The following is a 21,258-nucleotide window of genomic DNA, read 5'->3' as shown; positions in this document are numbered from 1 at the left end:
AAGAGACTCTGCCTGCTGACCACCACTACATGCGGGCTATGTGCAGAGATGCAGTCCAGAGATTAGCAATGGACTCTTTGGCAGATGTTCAGCAATGCTGTTCCTCCTCTGACCCCATCCTGATTATGTAACTTGAAATGATTTCATTTCAAACATATTCCCATATTATACTATATACACTTAGGAAAATAGGAAGCTGCCTTATAGCAAGTCAGACCATTGCTCTATCTAGCTCAGTATTATCTACACTGACTGGATGTGGTTCTCCAAGCTTTCAGGCAAATAATCTTTCCTAGCCCTACACAGAAGATGCTTGGGAGTGAATCTGGGACCTTCTGCATGCAAGCATGCAGATGCTCTTCTACTGAGCTATGGTCCCATCTCCTAAAGGGAGTATCTCATAGCACCCACATATAGTCACCCATCGAAATGCAAACCAAGGCAGACCCTGCTTGGCAAAGGAGACAATTCATGTTCACTACCACAGGACCAGCTCTCTGCCCACACTGTTTTATATATTTTCCCAGTTATAGGATAACACATAAAAGGACCTTCAGAAAAACTCAGACAGTAAAGCTTATGAAAACTACTTAAGTTTAAAAAAAAACCACCACCACTTGCATGGTTCAACAGATATGGAGAAGTAAGTAAGCCCTTGATTTTAAATATAGTTATCAGCATAACTCTGGCTCTACTGAAAAGCCTACCAAACCAACCTGTTTTGTTATATTGCCATGGAGAAGTGCTTCAATGTGTAACCGTGACAACAGCTGAGATATAAAGGCCTTGAGACGGGGAAGGGTGACATCTACAAACAGATATTAGATATTTAAAATCAATTACATGCAGAAAAACCATCTACATTATTCTCAAATGCAATACGTTACTTGGAAGAAAAAAGAACATTATAATCATCACCAAAAGGCATTGAGTTCGTTCTTCATAAATATTCATTTTTGGGAAAGTTTCTAGATTTAAACTGATGTGCTCACTGCACAGTTTGCCTTGCTTAGAATTCACATGTCGTTTGACCCAGATTCCAGTATGGGCGGGGTGGGGGGACTACTATGCATTGCAATCAAGCAAAACACACATCCACAATCGAAAATAGAAAAAATCATTCAGATGGTGGTTAAAGATAAAGCTCAAGCTGTTAAGCACATAAAGAACACAGGGTTTTTCATTTTCTCATAAGGTATCTCAATCATCTTAACACAGATATTTCTGAATGGCAGTGTAAAAGGTCCGTGGTCATTTTGAAATGAATTAAATTGACATATACGTGCAGTAGGGTTTGCCTTCTTCGGCTCCAGGCACATCCAAAAGTGCACTGGAAAATACATCCGAGTATGGATGCTATCTATCTGCACTGCATTGCTTTCGAAAGGATGCACATTCTAGTAAACATTTGAATGTATATCCCTATCTACATTCTGGCACAATTAGCCATACATAGGACTGGATTGACCAACCAATGAACACACAAACATGCCCCACCCACCCCAACTATAGGTATGATCCAGATTCCACACCTTCCCATTTCCATATTAAGTCGAAGGGTGTGGAGGATGAGGAGTAAAGATGTGGCTGGAGTAGAGGTAGAATCACAGATGGTGCCACCATTGTGCAAATTGGTTTGAAGAACCTGGGCCGCCGCACTTCAGGGGTCATGCCTCGCACCCCAGCCATGCCCCTGCGTCTGACGTCAGACGCAGGGATGCTATTTTACTTGCAAGTGGGGCCACACGGCCCTGTTTACGAGCGGAATCTGGCCAGCGCCGCATTCGCAGTGCAGCTGGAGCAGCTCTCCCTGCCTTTTAAAGGCAGGGAGAGTTGCTCTCGGCCACGCTGTGAACACAGTGCTAGCCAGATTTTGCTCGTAAACAAGGCCATGCAGCCCCGTTTGCAAGCTAAGCTACGTCTGAGATGCAGGGGGCGTACCGTAACTACACAACCTGTGTCATCACACCCGGATGCTTACGTTTGACACAGGGGGTGGAGTTAGAGGGCTGTGGCGGCGGGCTGAACTTGGGTTGCCACTGGTCTTCCTCCGCCCCTGGATAGAATAACTTCAAACCTCATGAAAATCTGATATAGCACACCTGATATAGCACACCTTCCTGAATTGTCTAATTTGTATTGGGGGGAGCTAAGCAGTTGTGTTATTTTAAACTATTTTTACATGTAGGATTTTAGATTTTAATTAGTAATTTCACTGAGCTTCATCAGGTACTTGTTTTAGAAACTTAGTTTTGCTATTTTCATCTTCCCTCTGCAACATTATTGTTCAGGATTCCCTAAATTCAGAGGCAAAAACCTAGAGAAACCAAGAATAAAATCTCTAGTAAATTTTTCAACCATCATGAAGTCAATCATAAATGACTAGAAACACTAAGGCAAATTCTATTCATGATTGAGATTAAGCTAAGCATTTCACTTTAAATTCAATTTATAAGATCTTGGCTAATGTACCATAACACTAATCATAAAATATTATTATTGCTATTGCTATTATTATTACTATTTTGAACTATGCTGGACTATGGAAGCTCCAGAGTGGACCAAAAATTGAACCAAATAAATAGAAAATTTAACATTTTGCTATGCATTATGTAAGACTAACAGAGAGGCCATACTTAGGCTAATGTTGCTTGAAAGAAGAAATGGCCTCTGAGCAAAAGAGAGGCACAGCTCGGTACCATTTAGCCAAAGAGTGCTTGAAGAGAAGACAGCTAATAAATCTTGGGGTTACAGGTCTTGGAATGAATGCGAGGAGGAGACTGGAAGACCCATTCCACCTGCACCTTGTCAGGTTGGTAGTACCTTATCGACAGATGAAGAAGAATTACAAGTCTTAATGGTAGTAATTAACTGGGGGAATAAACATCAACAAGCCCTGTCAAAAGTGAGGGATTGGATTTTTGATGAGATCCAGGTTGCTATGATCAACATAGAATATTAGATTTCTAATAATGATGGAAATGGGGAACCCAAAGAGCCAATGAGACTTATGGGCTCAACAGGTGGAAACCAATCAAAGGGAAGAAGTTTGGTTTTTGGAGTTTAAAATTTAAAGTTAGCAGGAAAATATAGAGATTTTCTCTATCTCTGTTCCTATGCATTTTACCTTCCTTTCTTGCATATTTCTTCTTTGTCTTTCACCTCTCTCTTTCCAAGATGCTTTCTCTCTCAAATACTATTTTCTTTCTTTCCCCTTCTCTCCTTCACAACAATAATTATTATTCAATCTCAAATATTCTGGTTTATTTTGGAGAAGACTGAAAGCTCCTCAAGATGCCAGAAGGGTAAATTATTATTTCTCTTAGGCATCTATTATTATTATTATTATTATTATTATTATTATTATTATTATTATTATTATTATTATTATTATTTTACACAGTCAGACAGGTGTTATTGACTGGTTTGTTTTATCCAGACATCGAGTTCTTCCCAAGGACCTGGGATGGCTGAATTTTATTATCAATGTTGCTGCTGTTATGATAGATATCGTCGCAGAATACAGACTGTTCCCAGTAAAGTTGCTTTTTGTAATTGGTTGATGGTGATTTCTGTGGCCCCTATGGTGTTGAGGTGCTCTTCAAGTTGTTTTGGAATTGCACCTAGGACGCCAATTACCACTGGGATTATTTTGGTCTTTTTCTGCCACAGCCTTTCAATTTCAATTTGTAGATCTTTGTATTTGGTGATTTTTTCTATTTCTTTTTCTTCTATTCTGCTATCCCCTGGTATTGCTTTGTCGATTATTTTAACTTGTTTTTCTTTCTTCTCGACTACAGTTATATCTGGTGTATTGTGTGGCAGATGTTTGTCTGTTTGTAGTCGGAAGTCCCATAATATTTTTGCCTCTTCATTTCCTACAACTTTTTCAATGTTATGGTCCTACCAATTTTTGGCTACAGGTAGCTTGTATTTTTTGCAGATGTTCCAGTGTATCATCCCTGCTACTTTGTCATGCCTTTGTTTGTAGTCAGTCTGTGCGATCTTTTTACAACAGCTGATCAGGTGGTTCACTGTTTCATTTGCTTCTTTACAAAGGTGGCACTTGCTGTTTGTTGTTGACTTTTCTACTTTTGCTCTTATAGCATTTGTTCTTAGTGCCTGTTCTGGTGCAGCCAGTATTAAACCCTCTGTTTCTTTCTTCAAGCAACCATTCTTAAGCCATTGCCAGGTCTTGGTGATGTCTGATTTTCCACTTATATTGTGCAAATATTGACCATGCAGTGGCTTATTTTTCCATTTTTCTGCTCGGTTCTTGACTTGTTCTTTCTTGTAGGCCTGCTTTGTTTCCTTGGTGTTGAATAGTTTCTCATTATTGACCATTTGAAGTGCATCTTCTTCACTGTCCTTGATATATTCTTCAAGGCCTCTTTTCTCCTCCTCTACTGTTTGATGGACTTGCAGCATTCCTCTTCCACCTGAGCTGCGAGGGAGGTATAGCCTATCGACATCACTGCGGGGGTGCAGAGCATGATTGATGGTCATGAATTTCCTGGTCTTACGATCCAGCGTCTCTAGCTCTGCCTGGGTCCAGTCTATCATTCCTGCAGTGTATCTGATAACAGGTATAGCCCAGGTGTTTATGGCGTGTATGGTGTTCCCGCCATTGAGTTTGGACTTGAGGATTTTTCTAACTCTCCTGAGTTTCCATTTTCCATTTTAGACTTTCCATTTTTCTTCTAACTGCAGTGTGTGCAATGTTATCAGACTGGAGTATGCCCAAGTATTTGTAATGTTGCTTCTCTTCCAGGTTCTTGATGTTGCTTCCATTGGGCAGTTCTATTCCTTCGGTTTTTGTTATTTTCCCTCTGTTCATTATTAATGCAGCACACTTGTCTAGTCCAAACTCCATTGCTATATCGCTACTGAATATATGGATGGTGTTTAGCAGTGATTCAATTTCTGACTGGGACTTTCCATTCAACTTCAGATCGTCCATGCACAGCAGATGGTTGATTTTACTTGATGTTTTAGATGTTTGGTATCCGAGGCCTGTTTTGTTTAGTATTTGTGAAAGTGGAGTTATGGTGATTACAAACAACAGAGGGGATAGTGAGTCCCCTTGGAAAATGCCTCTTCTAATGCTAACCTGTCCAAGTGTCTCACCATTGATTGTTAACGGTGTACTCCACATGTTCATTGCTTTTTAAATAAATATCTGAATGTTTTTGCTGACACCAGCTGTTTCTAAACATTTTAGTATCCATGTGTGAGGCAATGAATCAAAGGCTTTCTTGTAGACAATCCATGCAACACTTAGATTTGTTTTTCTTCTCTTGCAATTTTCTAAAATCATTTTGTCAATCAGAAGCTGGTCTTTTGTGCCTCTGGTGTTCGGGCAATTTCCTTTCTGTTCAACTGGAAGCTGTTTGTTAGTTAATAAGTGTTGCATTACTTCATCTGCTTTTAGTCCAGCTAATAATTTGAACATGGTTGGCAAGCAGGTTATCGGTCTATAATTGCTTGGAACTGCACCTTCTGCTGGGTCTTTCATTATGAGATGAGTTTTCCCAGTTAGTTGTTAGTAGTTGTTATTATTTTTACATTTTTCTATCCCACTCTTCCTCCAAGAAGCCCAGAGCGGTGTACTACATACTTAGGTTTCTCCTCACAACTAGCCTGTGAAGGAGGTTAGGCTGAGAGAGAAGTGACTGCCCCAGAGTCACCCAGCAAGTATCATGACTGAATGGGGATTTGAACTCGAGTATCCCCGGTCCTAGTCCAGCACTGTAACCACTACACCACGCTGGCTCTCTAGTTAAGAGAAAGTTAAGAGTTAATCTAGGTTAAGGGCTTAGATTCATTTAGTATTGAAAAGGATTAGGGAACACTGAGGTGGATTTTTATCATTCACACCACCACTCTTAACAGTAGCTTTAAGTGTCACACATGTGTTATGTTTCTTAGAATACTATTGTTTGCTCATGATTATATTGTGATGTATGTTTTACCACATATTTACCACTTTGTAGGCCTTCTTTGAATAAAACTTAAGTTTTAATCAAAGAAAAAACTTTTATTAAAAAGGTGTGGTCACTGAGTTCTGGGTTTGATCATACAAAAAGCCTACTGAGGCATTAGAAGAACCAATTTTTCAATTATAAAATTTGAAAATACTGAATTAGATAGAGAAGAGATATTTAAAATTGACAAAAGCTTACCATCTAATGCTTCTTTTAATTCATCTTTGGTCCAGGCAACTTCTGTCATTAATAATCGGAGGTAATACATGGCATGCTGATGTGGCTGTTCAGCTCGGAAGTTGTTAAGCAATCTCATATACTACCAAAGTTGAAACAAAAACATACAATAGTTAAGAAATGAGGCTTTACAGTGTACTTCATTACCTAAAATTCTTTAGTTCTACATTCAAATTTTAAAAAACCTTTAAAAAAATACTTTCAAGGTGGTAATTGTCTTTTTAAAAATCTTAGTCTTGAGCCTTTGACAAATCATAATTTTGTTAAAATTGTTTTTTCAAGTTATGTACAATACCTCTCTGATGTATAAGTACACAAACAGTAATAAACATAACTGAACCACAAAGAAATGAGTATTTTATACAGAACAATTTAGACATTAAAAACCCAACTAAGGTTTGATTGCTGAATCATATCCTAAATTATCGATGTCATTAGGCTTGAGTTTATCAGTATAAACTTATGTTTACATTATCTGCAGGGAATTCTCTTGCAGGGAGCCAGGATACTAGCTGTGCTGAAGGCTTGCCGCACTGCCCAGTACACAGGGAGGTGGAAGAAAATTTTGCTTCTCTTTTCTCCCTGTCATAGGTCCCACCCTTGGGGAAAATCAATATCTGGAAAGGGGAGACTACTTTTACCAGACTGCTGAGGCCCCTGTACAACGTGCTGTGCAATGTAAAGAAGCAACACAGCGCAGCAAGGTTCTCTGAAGGGGGCTAATGGAGTCAACTAGTTCTTCCCATTCCTGCAACCAATGCCACAAGGAAGAGCAACAGTCCAGAGAGAACCATCCAACCCAGAGAAGAGAGGACCATTAGGATATTAACATCAAGCTATAATCCTTTTATTTTAATCTGATATTTATTTTGTCAACTACCTTGGCCTTGTTTAAGCAAAGAAACATGGAATAAAAATTTAGAAATTGCCAGAAAACAGTGAGGAGAAGCCAAGATGGTGACAAGCTAGCAGCTCCACTCACGACCTCCTGCCCTTAAAGCAGCCTTTTCCCTTCTGGGTAGAAATTTTCCTGACAAACCATGACAAACCAAGGCAAGAAAATAACCAAGAACAGCCCCAACGGTGACCACCACTCAAACAAGGCAGGGAAACAGATGAGAATCAATTCCTATTGCCCTCCCAATGAGCCATGAGTACCTTCTCCACAATCCCTATTAAGAACAGATTTACAGTCCTAAGGATATCTTTTCCTCCTCCCGCAAGAAGCCTGAAATAAGTGAGCCAGCATTACATCATGCTGCTCTCTTGCCATCCAAGATCTCTGATCTGAGATCTCCGGCTGCTCACTGAACACCTAAGTGGCACATGTTTATTAACAGCAGAAACAACTATTCAAATTCTAGTGCATTTAAACAACATTGCAGCAAAAGTGGACAAACTCAGGCATGCCTGACTTGTTCATATCACAAGACAACCACGGGGACAAAAGCCCAGCTGAACCTGCCCTTGACAACACTCTGGCAGTTCCCTCCCCTGCTTCCGCTGCCAATCCCCATGCAAGATACCAGCAGGGCCCTCTAAAACGAATTGCCCTATCAACTCCTCATGAATACTTCAAACATCTCAGGTACTGCTGCATATTGCAATGAACTCCATTAATGTTCAAAGATGGTCATCCCACAAGGCAATAACAGCTTCCCTGAGCCATCTCCATAATCGCCAACCCAGGCATATATCTTTCCACTTCCTACCCAGCTCCCCCAGAAGCCCAGCATGTCTTGCTCTCCCTCTCTCAAGCATCTCTTCCGCTCTCCCCACGTGCAAATGGGGAGGGGCATCTCCTCCATAGCTTCAACATTACAGCTACTAGAGTCTTCAAAGACTGCTCAGTTTGGCCTCTGCTCCCAGAGTGAGCAAAAAATAACTCACCCAGCCACTAGATACAGACATAGCAGCTCCAAAAGACAAGGTTCCCATATCATCTGCACAACCCCAAGAACTGCAACCAACACTCAAAACTCAAGGGAATCCACCAAAGATGCAGCCACCTACGCCCTTGCATAAAGACAACACTAACCCAGAGAAAGGGACTTGCACTCACATTCACTGCCCGGGCAGCAACAGCTGCCATACACAACCCCAAGGAACATCATGTCAAATGCCATGAGCCCTGGAATGCTTTTCGCCAATAATTCCCATTTCAATAGCATCACTGCACTAATCTCCCCAGTCTGCTTGCTTGAGTTTCAAGAGTTGCCAGCTTCCTCCGTGGAGTCTGCATGCTCAGAGAGAGAATTGGCAGCCTCTGAGTTGAGAGCGCAAGAACATGCACATGCATCACGACTCCCACTTTTACAAGAGCTGCAGTTGCTGAGTGTGCTCACTGGAATGCAGATGGATCCCCCATGGGGAACTCCCACTCAGGCCCCAGCCCGTAATACTACACCCTGACATCCGAGAGACCAGCATAAGGTCTTCTGTCCTGGAATGTGGCAGGCTGGCACACCAGCTGCAAACACGTCTCCTTCACAGACTACAACACAACATCATAATGGTACAGGAAATGTGGACAACTGAGAATCTTGCAATTAATGGATTCCACTCATACTCATTGGGAACAGAAGCCGGTGAAGGACAAGGCAGACCCAAAGGCTGGAGATGCTAATCTCCACCACCTTGTGCGCAACATCAGTAAGACTCCCTCCATACAAGCATTACATTATGGCAATGACAATCTACTTCAGACACTGCTCCCTACTTCTAATTAACATTTACCTCCCCACACTGTGTTGGAAATCCCAGGTAAAAAATTAATGGTCTGAACTGGAAAACTACCTAACAGAACTTCTCTCCTCCAATCCCAATGAGCATATAGGGCTGGGAGGAGACCTCAATGCCAGGCTGGGCCCCGACAATGACATCTTATATACACAACACCAGTGCTGTCCACCCAGTCCTAAAGCAGACAGACTCCCTTTCATCCGCCACTTGAACGACAGAAATTACATGGGACTCTGCCTGGCCCAAATGGTTACCAGACTTAATCTCTCTATCCTAAATGGCTCATTCAAAAATGACCACCTCGCTGAATTCACCTTCTGGATGGGTCCAGAATGAGTGTCACTGATTACATAATCATCTCTGGAAACCTGCTCCCATTTACTGATCAGTTTGATGTTATTCCCCAACTTGACAGTGACCACTTTCCAATCTCTTTACGACTAAAGTCCTAATACACGCAGAAGCCCCACACTGAGAACTTATACCAACCCCACATTCTATCAATGGGAAGAACTTGCCATGCAAAATGGACCACTCACCTAGACAAAGCAATAACTGAACTACTTATCTCAGAATACTTCCAGCACATTCAGCTCTCCCTGAATACAGCAAAACCCGCTAACTCAACCTTAGAAAACTACAGCAATCTAGTGTAAGGAACTAAACAGCAAAACCAACACTCGTCCAAAACTGTACCCGCACCACTCTAAACCATGGTTTGACAACAAATGCATTAATGCCAAAAAAGCACTCATTAGCAACTACCATGCCTACAAAACCAACACAACCAATGTCTGCGCAGGACCTCCTCAAGCTGAAGAGGCAATATAAACAACTACTTAAATGCAAGAAAAGAGATTCTATGAAAAGAGATGCTATGGTCACGCCACATCCAAGCAGTCAGATCCGATTATTTAGCCCAGTAATGGACCGACACACCTGGAAAGCTACATCGCACCAGTGATTTGGGGAAATTACTTCCACAATCTGTACAAAGATGAAGCTATGGAACATGATTGCCACCAGAACGATGCTGAGGACCTGCCCATATGGCCACCAATGATGACATCAGAGATTAAGAGCCTACTCTCTCAACTAAGACCTGAGAAGGCCCCTGGAGAGGACCTAATTCCCTCAGAGCTAATAAAAAATAGCTCAGCATGGTGGGCCCCCATCCTCACCTCATTATTCAGGTTTATCAACACACATGCCTGTATTCCTAAGGACTACAACATTTAATTGAGAAATATTTCACCCATACTACAATCGTCCTCTACGAAGCTTTTATAGACCATAAGGCTACATTTGATTCCTTTTCACAAGTCAAACTGGGGGGAAACTGGAAGCCTCCTCAAGTTACCGGCACCTGCTATACCTCATCCATATCCTACACAATGATACATCCCTCAAAGTAAGATGCAACCCCCAAGGTCTTCTATCAAGTGCCGTTCCAACCCGTAAGGGTGTCAAACAAGGCTGTATTCTTGCCCTGCTCCTGTTTAACTTCTACATAAATGCCATGGTGGGTCACCTCAATAAATCAGGTTTTCACCCTCCCAAGCTTGCAGAGGGACGCATCTCTATTCTGCTTTATGCAGATGATGCAACAATTCTCTCTATGACCCCCATAGGTCTCAGAAGAACTCTGAGGGCCCTTGCTCACTACTGTAAGGAAGACCAGTTGGAAATCAACTATCACAAAACCAAAATCATGGCCTTCACTAAGAGACCCAAGACATATTCCTGACATATAAATGGGCACAACATTGGCACGTCTCATGCTTTAAATACCTGGGGGTGGTCTTCAACATCATGGACACAAAAAAAAGCTCACAGCTCACACTGCCCAAAATGCACAGAGGAGCGCCACTGTCATCTTAAAATTCTTCCTATCAAGGGGAGTCCACTACATACCTGCATCCCTTAAACTGTTTGAAGCCAAGCCACTGGTGCAACTCCGATACGGTGCCCAACTGGGCCCCTTCTCCAATTTCACTTCATTGGAGCTTGTCCGGTCCAAATTCCTAAGAACAGTTCTCCAAGTACCACATTGTGTCTCTTAACGCTAGCCTACATCTAGAAGCAGGTCTGTGAAAGTGGAGGTCAGAGTTTGTATGACCATACTCAACTACTGGCTAAGATTATCCCTCACCCCACTGAATCTAGCCCCCCTAACACTACAGGACAATGACCAGTCCACCTGGAAATAGATACTTCTGACAAAAATGTCATCCCTAGGGCCTTCCCCTCCCCTCTTATTTTCCATGGGCTACAAACAGGCAAAAACATTCAAACAATGCACATTGGACATACAGCACCAGACAGATTTAGGCAGGGTCCTAAACTTCCTCATCAATAAAAAGCTAAGATACATTGCATCTCTTGCTGTATACCTCATGTAGCTGGAAGCCCCCAAACACAGAATGGCCTTCACCCTGGCCCGCTGTGGTGCCCTCCCTTCAGCTGTGCTCGAAGGCCGATACAGGAAGAACCCCTTCTCAGAACACCTGTGTCCCTGCAATTCTAGACAAGTTGAAACAACAGAAAATGTGCTCCTTCACTGCCCATTCTACAGGGACACTCGTATTACCCTCATCCTTCCACTATTGAGCTAGTCCCCAGGTCACTCAAGCCAATTCTACATCTCTCTTCTGCTCTCTGATTCCAACCCTGTTATCACACATAATGTTGCCAAGTTCTGTGTGACAGCTTGTAAAATTCATTGAGTCCTGACAGGCAGCAAGATCTAAGCAGGCCCGACACAGTGCATGGTCTCAGAGTTTAGTTTTAGCATTTTATAGTTATATAACATTTCTAGTTTTACAGCTTTACAGACTGATTTTAAGACTAAAAGATGTCCAAATGTTAAGCCTAATCACTTAAAGCTTTTATTTAGTCTCACCCATTTTACCCCCTTTACACTAATTTTATCTGTTTAACCACAGTTTAGGATAGCTCACCATAGTCTAACAGTAGCTGTATAACAGTATAAAGATCTACACTTTTATACTCACAGTTCCGAGCATAGCATGTTTTAATGCTACTCTAATGTAATCTACTTTGTGCTGGCCAAAGACCATAATAAAGACTGATTGATTGAAAACAACTGTAGAAATCACAAAAATCCCCCAAACAAATACCTTATGCTGGCAGTAGAACAGTTTTAGACTGAGGCGGGTGCAGACTCAACACTCTCTAAACATAGTTAAAAGATTAAAGCAAGCTGCAGGACTGTGCGCTTTCCTGCCCAACTCAATACACATGTGAGTTTCCTGCTCTAACCATACTGAATGTTTGTCATAGTACTAACCATGATTAACATAACCAGCATTACCTCTTGAACAACAGACAGGCTCAGACATCACGAAGAACCAGCAGCCTGGATGAACTGCTAGTTCCTAGAGCATGCACAGGAACTTAATATTCAGTTTCTGGAAGGAGACGTTGACACTTGGCATATCACCTGAACCCGCCAATGTTGGCATATTCTTCTATACTTGCGGTTCCAAATCCAACATCTGCAGTGTACTTCAGATCTTGGTAACAAATGTCAGGTTCGGAACAGCAACTAGGGTAGATTATGCCAATATTGCTAAGTTCAGACAACGTGCCCAATGTTAGTGTCACCTTCCTGACACTGAACTCTTAACATCCGTTCGGGATCAGCGGTTTGGCCAAGCTGTTGACTTTCTGTGACAGCTGAGCCCAATCAATCTTTAAAACCAGAGTTTGAAGCTGGCTAGAAAATCCTGAATGCTTTTGGTGTCAATGTAATACTTAGCTGTGGTTCCTGCTAGGATGGCTAGAGCAGTGGGAATTTGTCTATGGTGGGGGAAAGGCTTGGAGGACAAAGTGTGCAGTTCTGAAGTGTATGCCCAATTGTTGAACCATGGCCAGGCGATAAGATTACATCCACAAATCTCAGTGAATTGAGGCCTCAACTGAGTAAGCCCTGCTGTGCTGCATGCCCCTCTGCTCTCCCAAGTAGCCAACACTGGAAACCCTCTGCAGCTGATCTTTCAGAAAGGTGAACACTTGTTCAAGAGACAGTGTAACAATTCCTGTAAGTTCAGTGTACTACAAAGAGAGAAGATATTTAGTGTTTTCTTGTATTTGATATTTATCGTTTTCTAAACAAGCCTAAAGACTGAAACTTCTTTTCCAATAGGTTTGTGACGGTCTGCATCTTTTTGTTCTGTTAGATGAATTTATTTATTGTGTTATTTATGTTTCTTCTCACTGAAGCTCATGCTATTATTTTTGTTAATTCTGTTATGAAACATTTTATGTTATGTGTATATATATATATATAAAATATCAGTTTACAATATTTTTTAAAGATACAATTCCTGATGTCTTACCGCTTCCTTGATAATTTCAAATCTTTTTTCATCAATCTCAAAAGTAGCCATTTTCTCAATAATCTTCTTCAACAGAATATGCTGCTTGTCATTATAACCTTTTACAGACAGCTATAGGAAGAGGATATATAAATAGTTTGAAAACTTCAAATATGTCATATACAAAACTGAATTGGAACAACCTCAATAAGTTAATATCTGCAGAGAAACAAATACATTTCATGCGTATTCACATGCATTTTAAATCTACTTATAGCCCATTAGGATTTGGTAGCTACTACTACGGATATCTATATACCGCTTCTCAACAAAAGTTCCAAAACTACAGCTATAAAGAACAAAAAGTCCTTTCATGTAATGCGACTCTAGCAATACTGCTTAGATGTTAGTCTTAACAATATGGAGTCCACTCAATATAGTGTATGTTCAAACTATTCCTTTCCATTTCTATTATTCTCTATTTTCCATCAGAGCAGTGAAAAGCAACTTCCTGGGAAACGCTGATATGGCATTGTATGATCAAGTGCTTTATTTCCTTTCAGGACTTAAATGTTTATGGCAGTAAGCAGTAAAATAAACTTATGGAAGTGCTATCAGTGGAAACATCTTGTTTGCTGCAAAGCAAAATGAGGAAAGGCTCTGAATGTTAGGTAACAAAGAGACTTCAAAATCTCATGACTGTTTGCTGGGTTTAAAATAGGACAAGCAGAGTGATAAATCCTGGGCAGAAAGGAGTAAATAATCATTTCCCCACAAATAAAGAATAAAAGTTTTTTTAAAAAAAAAAACAACTAGCAGATATAGACTCAAAGTGTTCTTCTCCATAACTACTAAAGCAAAATAATTTATCATTTTCTTAATAAAGAAAGTAGGATATCACAAATGTTTAAGCATGTCAAATTGGCAGTGATACTATTGGGTTGATCATATATACTGTAAGCACTCATATAGTGTCTCAGATGTATACACATTCATGTGGGAGTGCTGCTTATCTCATGACACACTGGATTGTATCCAAATAATGTTAGTTATAACTAAGACCCATCAAAATTAATTTTTATCCAGACTGATGTTTTCTGCGTCACATTGGGTTGTACGAAAGTGGGTTCTATGAGTATGGTCATAGAAAGTTATAGCACCATTGATCAATGAGACAAATCAGTTGTGACAATTTATTTCAATGATCTATAACATTATTTGGATAAAACCTACCATGATAAAGAGAACTTATAAACCTGGATTTAAAAATATTTAAGTGACTGATAACTAGATTCTCCAGACAAGAAAATGGGTTTCCAAAGCAAATATTTCAATGCTGCTATAAATGAACAAAATTTTGATTATGCTACATGCTCTGATTAGAACTGACTTTAACCCACATTCAAAGAAGCTAACAAGATTTTGTACCAACATTTTGCTTGCATTTTTAGACAGTTTTAGCATAGAGAGCTTCAAGTTATCCTATACCACATACATGACCAAGGTTTTTTTTGAGAAGCATTGGGCAACATCCAGACTAAGTTTTCTGGGGGGCGGGGAAGGTGCAGTTCTCAACAATCCTCCCCCCCGACTTTCTTCTACAGCCCTCTGTATCTGCCAAAAAAGTGTCTCATGGGAACCCTCAGGGACATATTTTTAGCAGGCACAAAGGAAAGGAAGAGTTGGCAAAAAATGCCTTCCTACCAATTCCACTTGCACAAGTCTTAGTTTGGATAGTGTGCATTGTATTTTATCAGATGATTAAGGCATACCCTTCTAAAGGCTGTGGGGACATTATAAAGAACTGCATGTAATACTTTATATTTAATCATTTTAAATATTGAAATAATGGACAATTCATAACATTATTCAGTCCTCTCATGCAATCTTATCACAGCAAGTTAGAAGTACTTAGGTAACTTATACATCCTAGCCTACAAAAGTTCATGCCACAATATTGTTAGTCTTTAAGATGCCACAGGACACTTAAGGAACCTACATGATAGCCTAAAAAATGAAATTGTTTATTTTAAAACATAAGTTCTCTTTTGCGATTACTACAGAAATGTGAGAAATGCAAATTAGAGATGAAGTCTCAGAACACTACACAGTAACAAAAACATACCAATCATAGCCAAACCATTCACTACTGGTTATAAACTGAATAGGTATTTCCCATTATGACAGAGATGCAAGGGAACACATAACCAGTATGCTTAGAAATGAAGAAGCCAATGTTTTTCCAAGCTGCACTCTCAAGCCATCTCACTTCTTCCTGGTTTTTTCCATCTTACTTACAAGTATTGCATTCATTCCTGATGCAATGGCATAGACCAAACCTGAGAGGCGTGCTGCATATGTATACTCTTTTAAATCATCCTTCAACAACCTCATTAACAGGTATGTCATGTTGCAATGGAGAGGGTCAGCATAAAGGTAGCGACTAACAAAAAGAAAAAAAAAGGATGCTTTGATACTTCAAGCAGCGATATGGTAATGGATGAAGAAACATGACTGAAGAGTATGTATATGCAGCCTCAAAACCAATGTTCTTGGAAATTAAACACTGAAAACATAGTGAGGAATTTTTTTCTTCATTGGAAAGGTCTTGACAATCTGACAGAAAGGAGCAGAATCTAAGCTCCAGTAGGAAACGTTTTGTTTTCTGTTTTTTAAGTAAGAAATCTTACAAGTGATCTGATGGACATAAAATGAAGTGCAAAATTTGCTGAATGTGAATGGAAATGTTGCCAAAGACTCAGAAAAAGGTTTAACTTAAAAATCAAATTATGAGGAAAGTATAGTCAGAAATAAAGATTTTTTTTTAAAAAAAGAATTAAAAATTAAATCCTCAATGGGAAAAGTCACTTTTAGGAAATGCTTCCAGCAAATAAACTTTTATGTTATTAGTGGAAGCAGATTCAAGGCTTTTAAGATTCGCCTTAATTTGGGTACTTACATACATCCCATAGATGGTATTTTGGAGATCATAGTTCAAGTCAGCTAGTTCTGCTGCATATGCATACTCGTTGAGGGAGTCTTTGAGTAGTTCAAGGTACAAATAGGCCATGTTACAATGCAAGGGATCCACGTAAGCAAATGGGCTGGAAGAAAATGTTGAAAGTAAAATATGACACAATAACTCTCCAACTGTATTAGGACCTCCATCTTGGATCGTGACACAATTCAACTAATAACATTTTGGTGCTTTCTGTTATGAATATATCATGATGGTAAAGACACCACACACGAGCTAAAGGGGGGGGGGAAATATTAAATAACTTCACAGACATATCAATGCTGCTGCTTGTAATTACCTAAAAAGGGTTTGTTTGCCTACTTCATTCAGTTCAGAATGGGTAATAATACTTAGTACAAATATGAAATATGTAGGCAAACATATTAAAATTTATATTAAAATATAAAACATGATTTTAAAATCACCCCAAGCTGGATTAGTCTCAGCTACGAAAAGTTAAGACAAATCAGGCACCAAGGATGAAACCAAACAAAACACATCTGCTGGTTTCACAGTCAGCAAATACAGCAATTGTGGGTTTGGTTTTGTTACCAATCCACTATTCATTTTCTACATCGAGCACAAAAATATCAACCCAAGTTTCACATGTAACTCTACCACATAGCCAATCCCCAATATATTTCTCTATCACAAGGAGACAGAGCAGCTTGAACAGACTTAAGAAGGTAAAGACAACTCAAAGACTCAAGCCATGTTTCAACAATACTGCTTAATACCAGCATATAAATATAGACAGACAAGATTAAGATTAGAAGCAATTTGTGCATAGTGTAGTCCCAATGCTGACTAAAAAGATAAACATCTAGCAGTTATGGGAATAAGAAACTATGGTCCATTGTTACAGAACAGTTCTCAAAGCAAAATGTCTTACTCAAATATTCTTCTATCACCAGTAAATCCAATATAAAACAGCATATTCCAGAAAAATAATCACAATTCTAAAAACCATGCATTTCTTTTTAGTTTTAAGAAAAATCAGAAAGGTCTTTAAAAAGGTACAACAAAAATGCAAGCCATTATTACTGACTCAGTGTATATTTATTACCCAGTACCCTTTCAGTTAGCTCTCAGGTCAATGCTTTCCTGTGCTTGAATCTGCAATGAGGTATAGTTTTCATTACATATCTTTTGAAGTCATGTTTTGGAAATGGATCCACTTTAATATACTAATCAATGTTGGTTCCTAGATAAAAACAAACCTAGAAGTATGTTGGTCAATTACCAACATGGAGGTAGGTACTATCTTTGACTGCCAAGGCTTTTCCCTTGGCCAATACAGCCCTCTGCTGCTGTTTTCTGGCGATTCATCCCTTGGTTTCATGTTCAAAGGGAAAAGAGACCATAGTTTTGCGTAGTCTATGTCCTGATTCTAGATTATCCAACTGACTAGGTCCATGCTATGTATCTTGCTAAAGTCAAGTGTCTTTATTCACAGGTTCAACATCAGTTAAGGTGCCATATTCATTTGACTGATGACAAACTATGCCACATACTACTTTTTAAGCAGTGGGCATGATCATGCTCTGCACATGGGAAGACATTCTGCACTTGCAAAAGGATCCTAGAGATATGGTATATGTTGCCAGAATTACCTACATCCAGCAGCTACCATGGGAGCCCATGCATGGAGCTCCTCTAGCTACGTCATAGGTATGTTAAGTCATATCTATACAGCAGGCTATTGTCAAGCAATAGCAGGCCGCTTGTACACTGCAGCAGGGCAGCTGCCGTTCCAGCTGGTTCTTGCCTTTAGGTTTCACCTCCCCAGACCATGAGGAGAGACCCTATCCAGACTATGCAGAGTAAAGATGTGCACAAATCGTGAATTGAATAACAATTTGTAACACATCCCCAGCATCTTTAAAAGGGACGAGAGCAAATCTATATCTGCTCCTCTGCTGCTCGCCCACAGATTCCTGTTTGGGCGGTGTGCCCTAGCATACTGGCGGCACTCTCCCCAGAGACCCTCGTGTGACAGCAGCATGCACAGAGGCCATGTGCGTGCCACTGTTGTGCAATGGTCTGGGGAGAGCGCCGCTGGCTCACTATGGCACCTGAGGCCCCCGCTGCACAAACAGGAAGCTGAAGACAAGTAATGGAGGAGCAGGTATAGACCTGCTCTCTTCCCTTCTAAAGGTGCTGGGGATGTGTTATGAATCGCTCTTCGAATCACGATTCAGGCACAACCCTAATGCAGAGGGTCTAGGTGGAGCTTGATTGCAATTGTAGGAAGAACATGCTGGGGAGGACCACAGTCTTTATTGGGGATTGCCACATCACCAAACTAAGTACTAGGTTTTGGAAGGGGCTCAGCAGATTGATTACAAAATACTCATTTGGGTTGTGCAACTATGTGTTGATTGCTGTATCCATGTGGCCCCTATGTGCCTTCTCCCAGCTCCCTCCTAATCCTCAGGAAGCAGCCTAGTGATGCAAATAGCTCCAGTTAACACTACAATCACCCCAGCATTCTACCAACATGTTGTCCTGCTCCCCGTGTTGAATGGACCTGTGCTTCTGAGAACCATATGGAAGGACTGGATTTGTCCACAGAAATTAGTCTCTGTGTTGGTGGGGAAAAACACACATTTTATTATAGCAGGAACAGCAGCAACAATGTATTTTCTATTACATGTTCATGAATGTGAACCAGCAGTGGGAAATACAGCTTCCTACAAGCCTCACATGATCCTATTCCTCAGCCCCTTTCCTCTTCCAGCCTATCCCCATCCCAATGGTAAGGCAATTCCTGCTGTCCTCCCCGACTTTTGCTTTGCAGAGAAAGGAAAGGGACCACCATGGGCTCAAAGCAATATAGAAAGTGCCGAAAACTTGCTTTCTGGAAAACGTTTCAGTTCAGTAAAGCTCAGAAGAAATTTATATATTTTCCTTAATTCAGAAACTGCAATTTCAGGATACATAATGATTCAATCCCCCACTCCTCACATTTCTTCAAAAATGAACATATTTTTAAAAGGTATAAACCCAACCTTGCCTACAAAAACTGAAGAGAAACTTGCTCTCATTTAGATAAGATGCATACAAACCAATATAAAATATTCTATTTAAGCAACACTGGTATTAAGTAGCACTTTTCAGTGGGTGTGGCTGGAGGGCATTCCAATATGTTTGTTGGATTCCCTCCGCACTTCTGCAGTCTCCTCCTCCTCCTCACCCTTCTTTACCTGGAACTGTGTGGGGTTTGGAGACATGGCTGCCTTGCTTCCTCTTTGCTCTGGACAGAATACTTAACTAGCTGTCTTGCCAGCTTGAAATTTGATTTTAAACCATTTTCCCCTTTAGCTAGTATTCTAGCTGCGTGAGTGGAACAGGTAATCCCAGAAGCAGTTGGGCCACTCAGGCACCTAGTAGGACAGTTTTCCTTCTTTCTCAGGGCCATTCAAGGTCCTAAAACAAAAGCTGTCCTGCCAGATGCCTGCTGCTTCTGGAATTACCCGGACCACTTAGGCCCACCTGCTTCTAAGATTACCCAAATCACTCAGGAATTATTAAAAACAAGAGTTCCTCATCATCAGCTATCCACTCCCTGTATTTCTGCCTGACTCGCTGTTCTCAACATGCCTCCTGATTGGATGTTGGCAAGGCCAGAGCAGGAAATCATGCAAGAAATGCAACTACTGATGGTGCAGCATTTGTCTGCAGAGGAAAGTGTTGTAACTGTGATAGCAGGCCCTTCTGTGATCTCCTTCTGAAGACAAATGATGTTGTTTCCATGAGCATTAAAATAAGGGAGGTGAGTGATTTTTCGGGGTGGGACTTCTCACCCACTTTTGGCACTTGTGTGTTCAGCAGCATTCTTTTGAACACCTGGATGAGTTTACAACGTTTCGCTACAATATGAATTAAGTTTAATTTCCCTGAGATGTTCTTCCTTGGCTCAGAATTGAATTGAGCTGCTAAGTACATGCATGTCAGCAAGGAGCTCCGGGACATGCAGTTTTCAGGGCACCTAAAGTTGCATAATATTTAAACATCCTGGGAAAACTACTTTTCTGAGTTCTTGTTGCCTAGGATGCTGCTGTTCCAGTGTTACAGGCAACAGAGGCTTTACAAAGTGTTGCAGATGCCACTACTAAGTAAGTTTTTGGTGAAGGGAAGAGGGCAGACTCCTGGAGATATTTTCAGACCCCACTGCACTCCTGATGAAGTCACCAGGAGCACAACATAGTTTCTCAACTGGGCTTGGAGTGAAACAAAAACTTTTTTTAAAAATTAAGAAAACAAATTGCATCGGCCAAGCCTCATTCTGAATTGAGATGAGTGGCATTTGCCTATCATTAGATGGAATAGGAAGACTATTCTGAGAGTGAGCAATTCTGTTGCATCATCACAACCTAATATGGAGATACAACAGAATTACCTGCCTCCAGCAGAGGCCAGTTAAAACGAGACAGTGCCAAAGCACTAGATGCAGAGATGCTATAGGTATTTTAGGTTATCAGAAATGTAATGAATTAATTATTTTTTTTACAGCACACTAACAATTATCTTGGAGTACACAATTTGGGACTCATTTGAATAAGAACAGGTTGCTTATCTGTAAGATGATCTGGTGGTGATCCGGTAACATTCATAAAAGTGGGTTCTGCGCCTGCACAGAACACATCGGGTAGAAATAGTTAGCTGCTTACAGCGCCCTTCAACTGTCCACTGTGCATGCTTCACACCTGCTCATATCGGTGATTTAGTGCCTCACAGCTCAGTTTCTTGTTGACTGCTCCAATGCAGCCGATCGCTGAATCTTGTGTAGAAAGATTAAATGTTTGCAGTAGCTGTTACGGGGACTGGTGGAAGAGTTTTATGCATGTAACCGGATCGCTACCAGATCACCTGTTACAGGTAAGCAACCTGTTTATCTGGATCGTGACCCGGTAAAATCCATACAAGTGGGTGA

General features: G+C 40.6%; 1 protein-coding gene across 8 annotated transcripts in view; it reads right to left on the bottom strand.

Moving 5' to 3' along the window:
• IDE (insulin degrading enzyme) overlaps nucleotides 1-21,258 on the bottom strand; it is a 109,528-nt gene that overhangs the window by 15,963 nt on the left and 72,307 nt on the right. For 7 of the 8 annotated variants that reach the window (XM_053306780.1, XM_053306782.1, XM_053306775.1 and 4 more), the window contains 4 exons: nucleotides 16,263-16,407; nucleotides 13,325-13,435; nucleotides 6,183-6,303; nucleotides 717-808 (listed from right to left, as the gene is read on the bottom strand). In XM_053306780.1, the coding sequence (XP_053162755.1) occupies nucleotides 717-808; nucleotides 6,183-6,303; nucleotides 13,325-13,435; nucleotides 16,263-16,407 (469 nt within the window). Of the gene's footprint in view, nucleotides 1-716; nucleotides 809-6,182; nucleotides 6,304-13,324; nucleotides 13,436-15,601; nucleotides 15,747-16,262; nucleotides 16,408-21,258 lie in introns of all 8 variants that reach the window. The other variant, XM_053306774.1, reaches the window with a different exon arrangement.

This window comes from Hemicordylus capensis, chromosome 3 (assembly GCF_027244095.1).
Source record: "Hemicordylus capensis ecotype Gifberg chromosome 3, rHemCap1.1.pri, whole genome shotgun sequence".
Taxonomy (NCBI): domain Eukaryota; kingdom Metazoa; phylum Chordata; class Lepidosauria; order Squamata; family Cordylidae; genus Hemicordylus; species Hemicordylus capensis.
The sequence above is the reverse complement of the archived record's forward strand: the minus strand, read 5'-3'. Positions and strand labels throughout refer to the sequence as shown.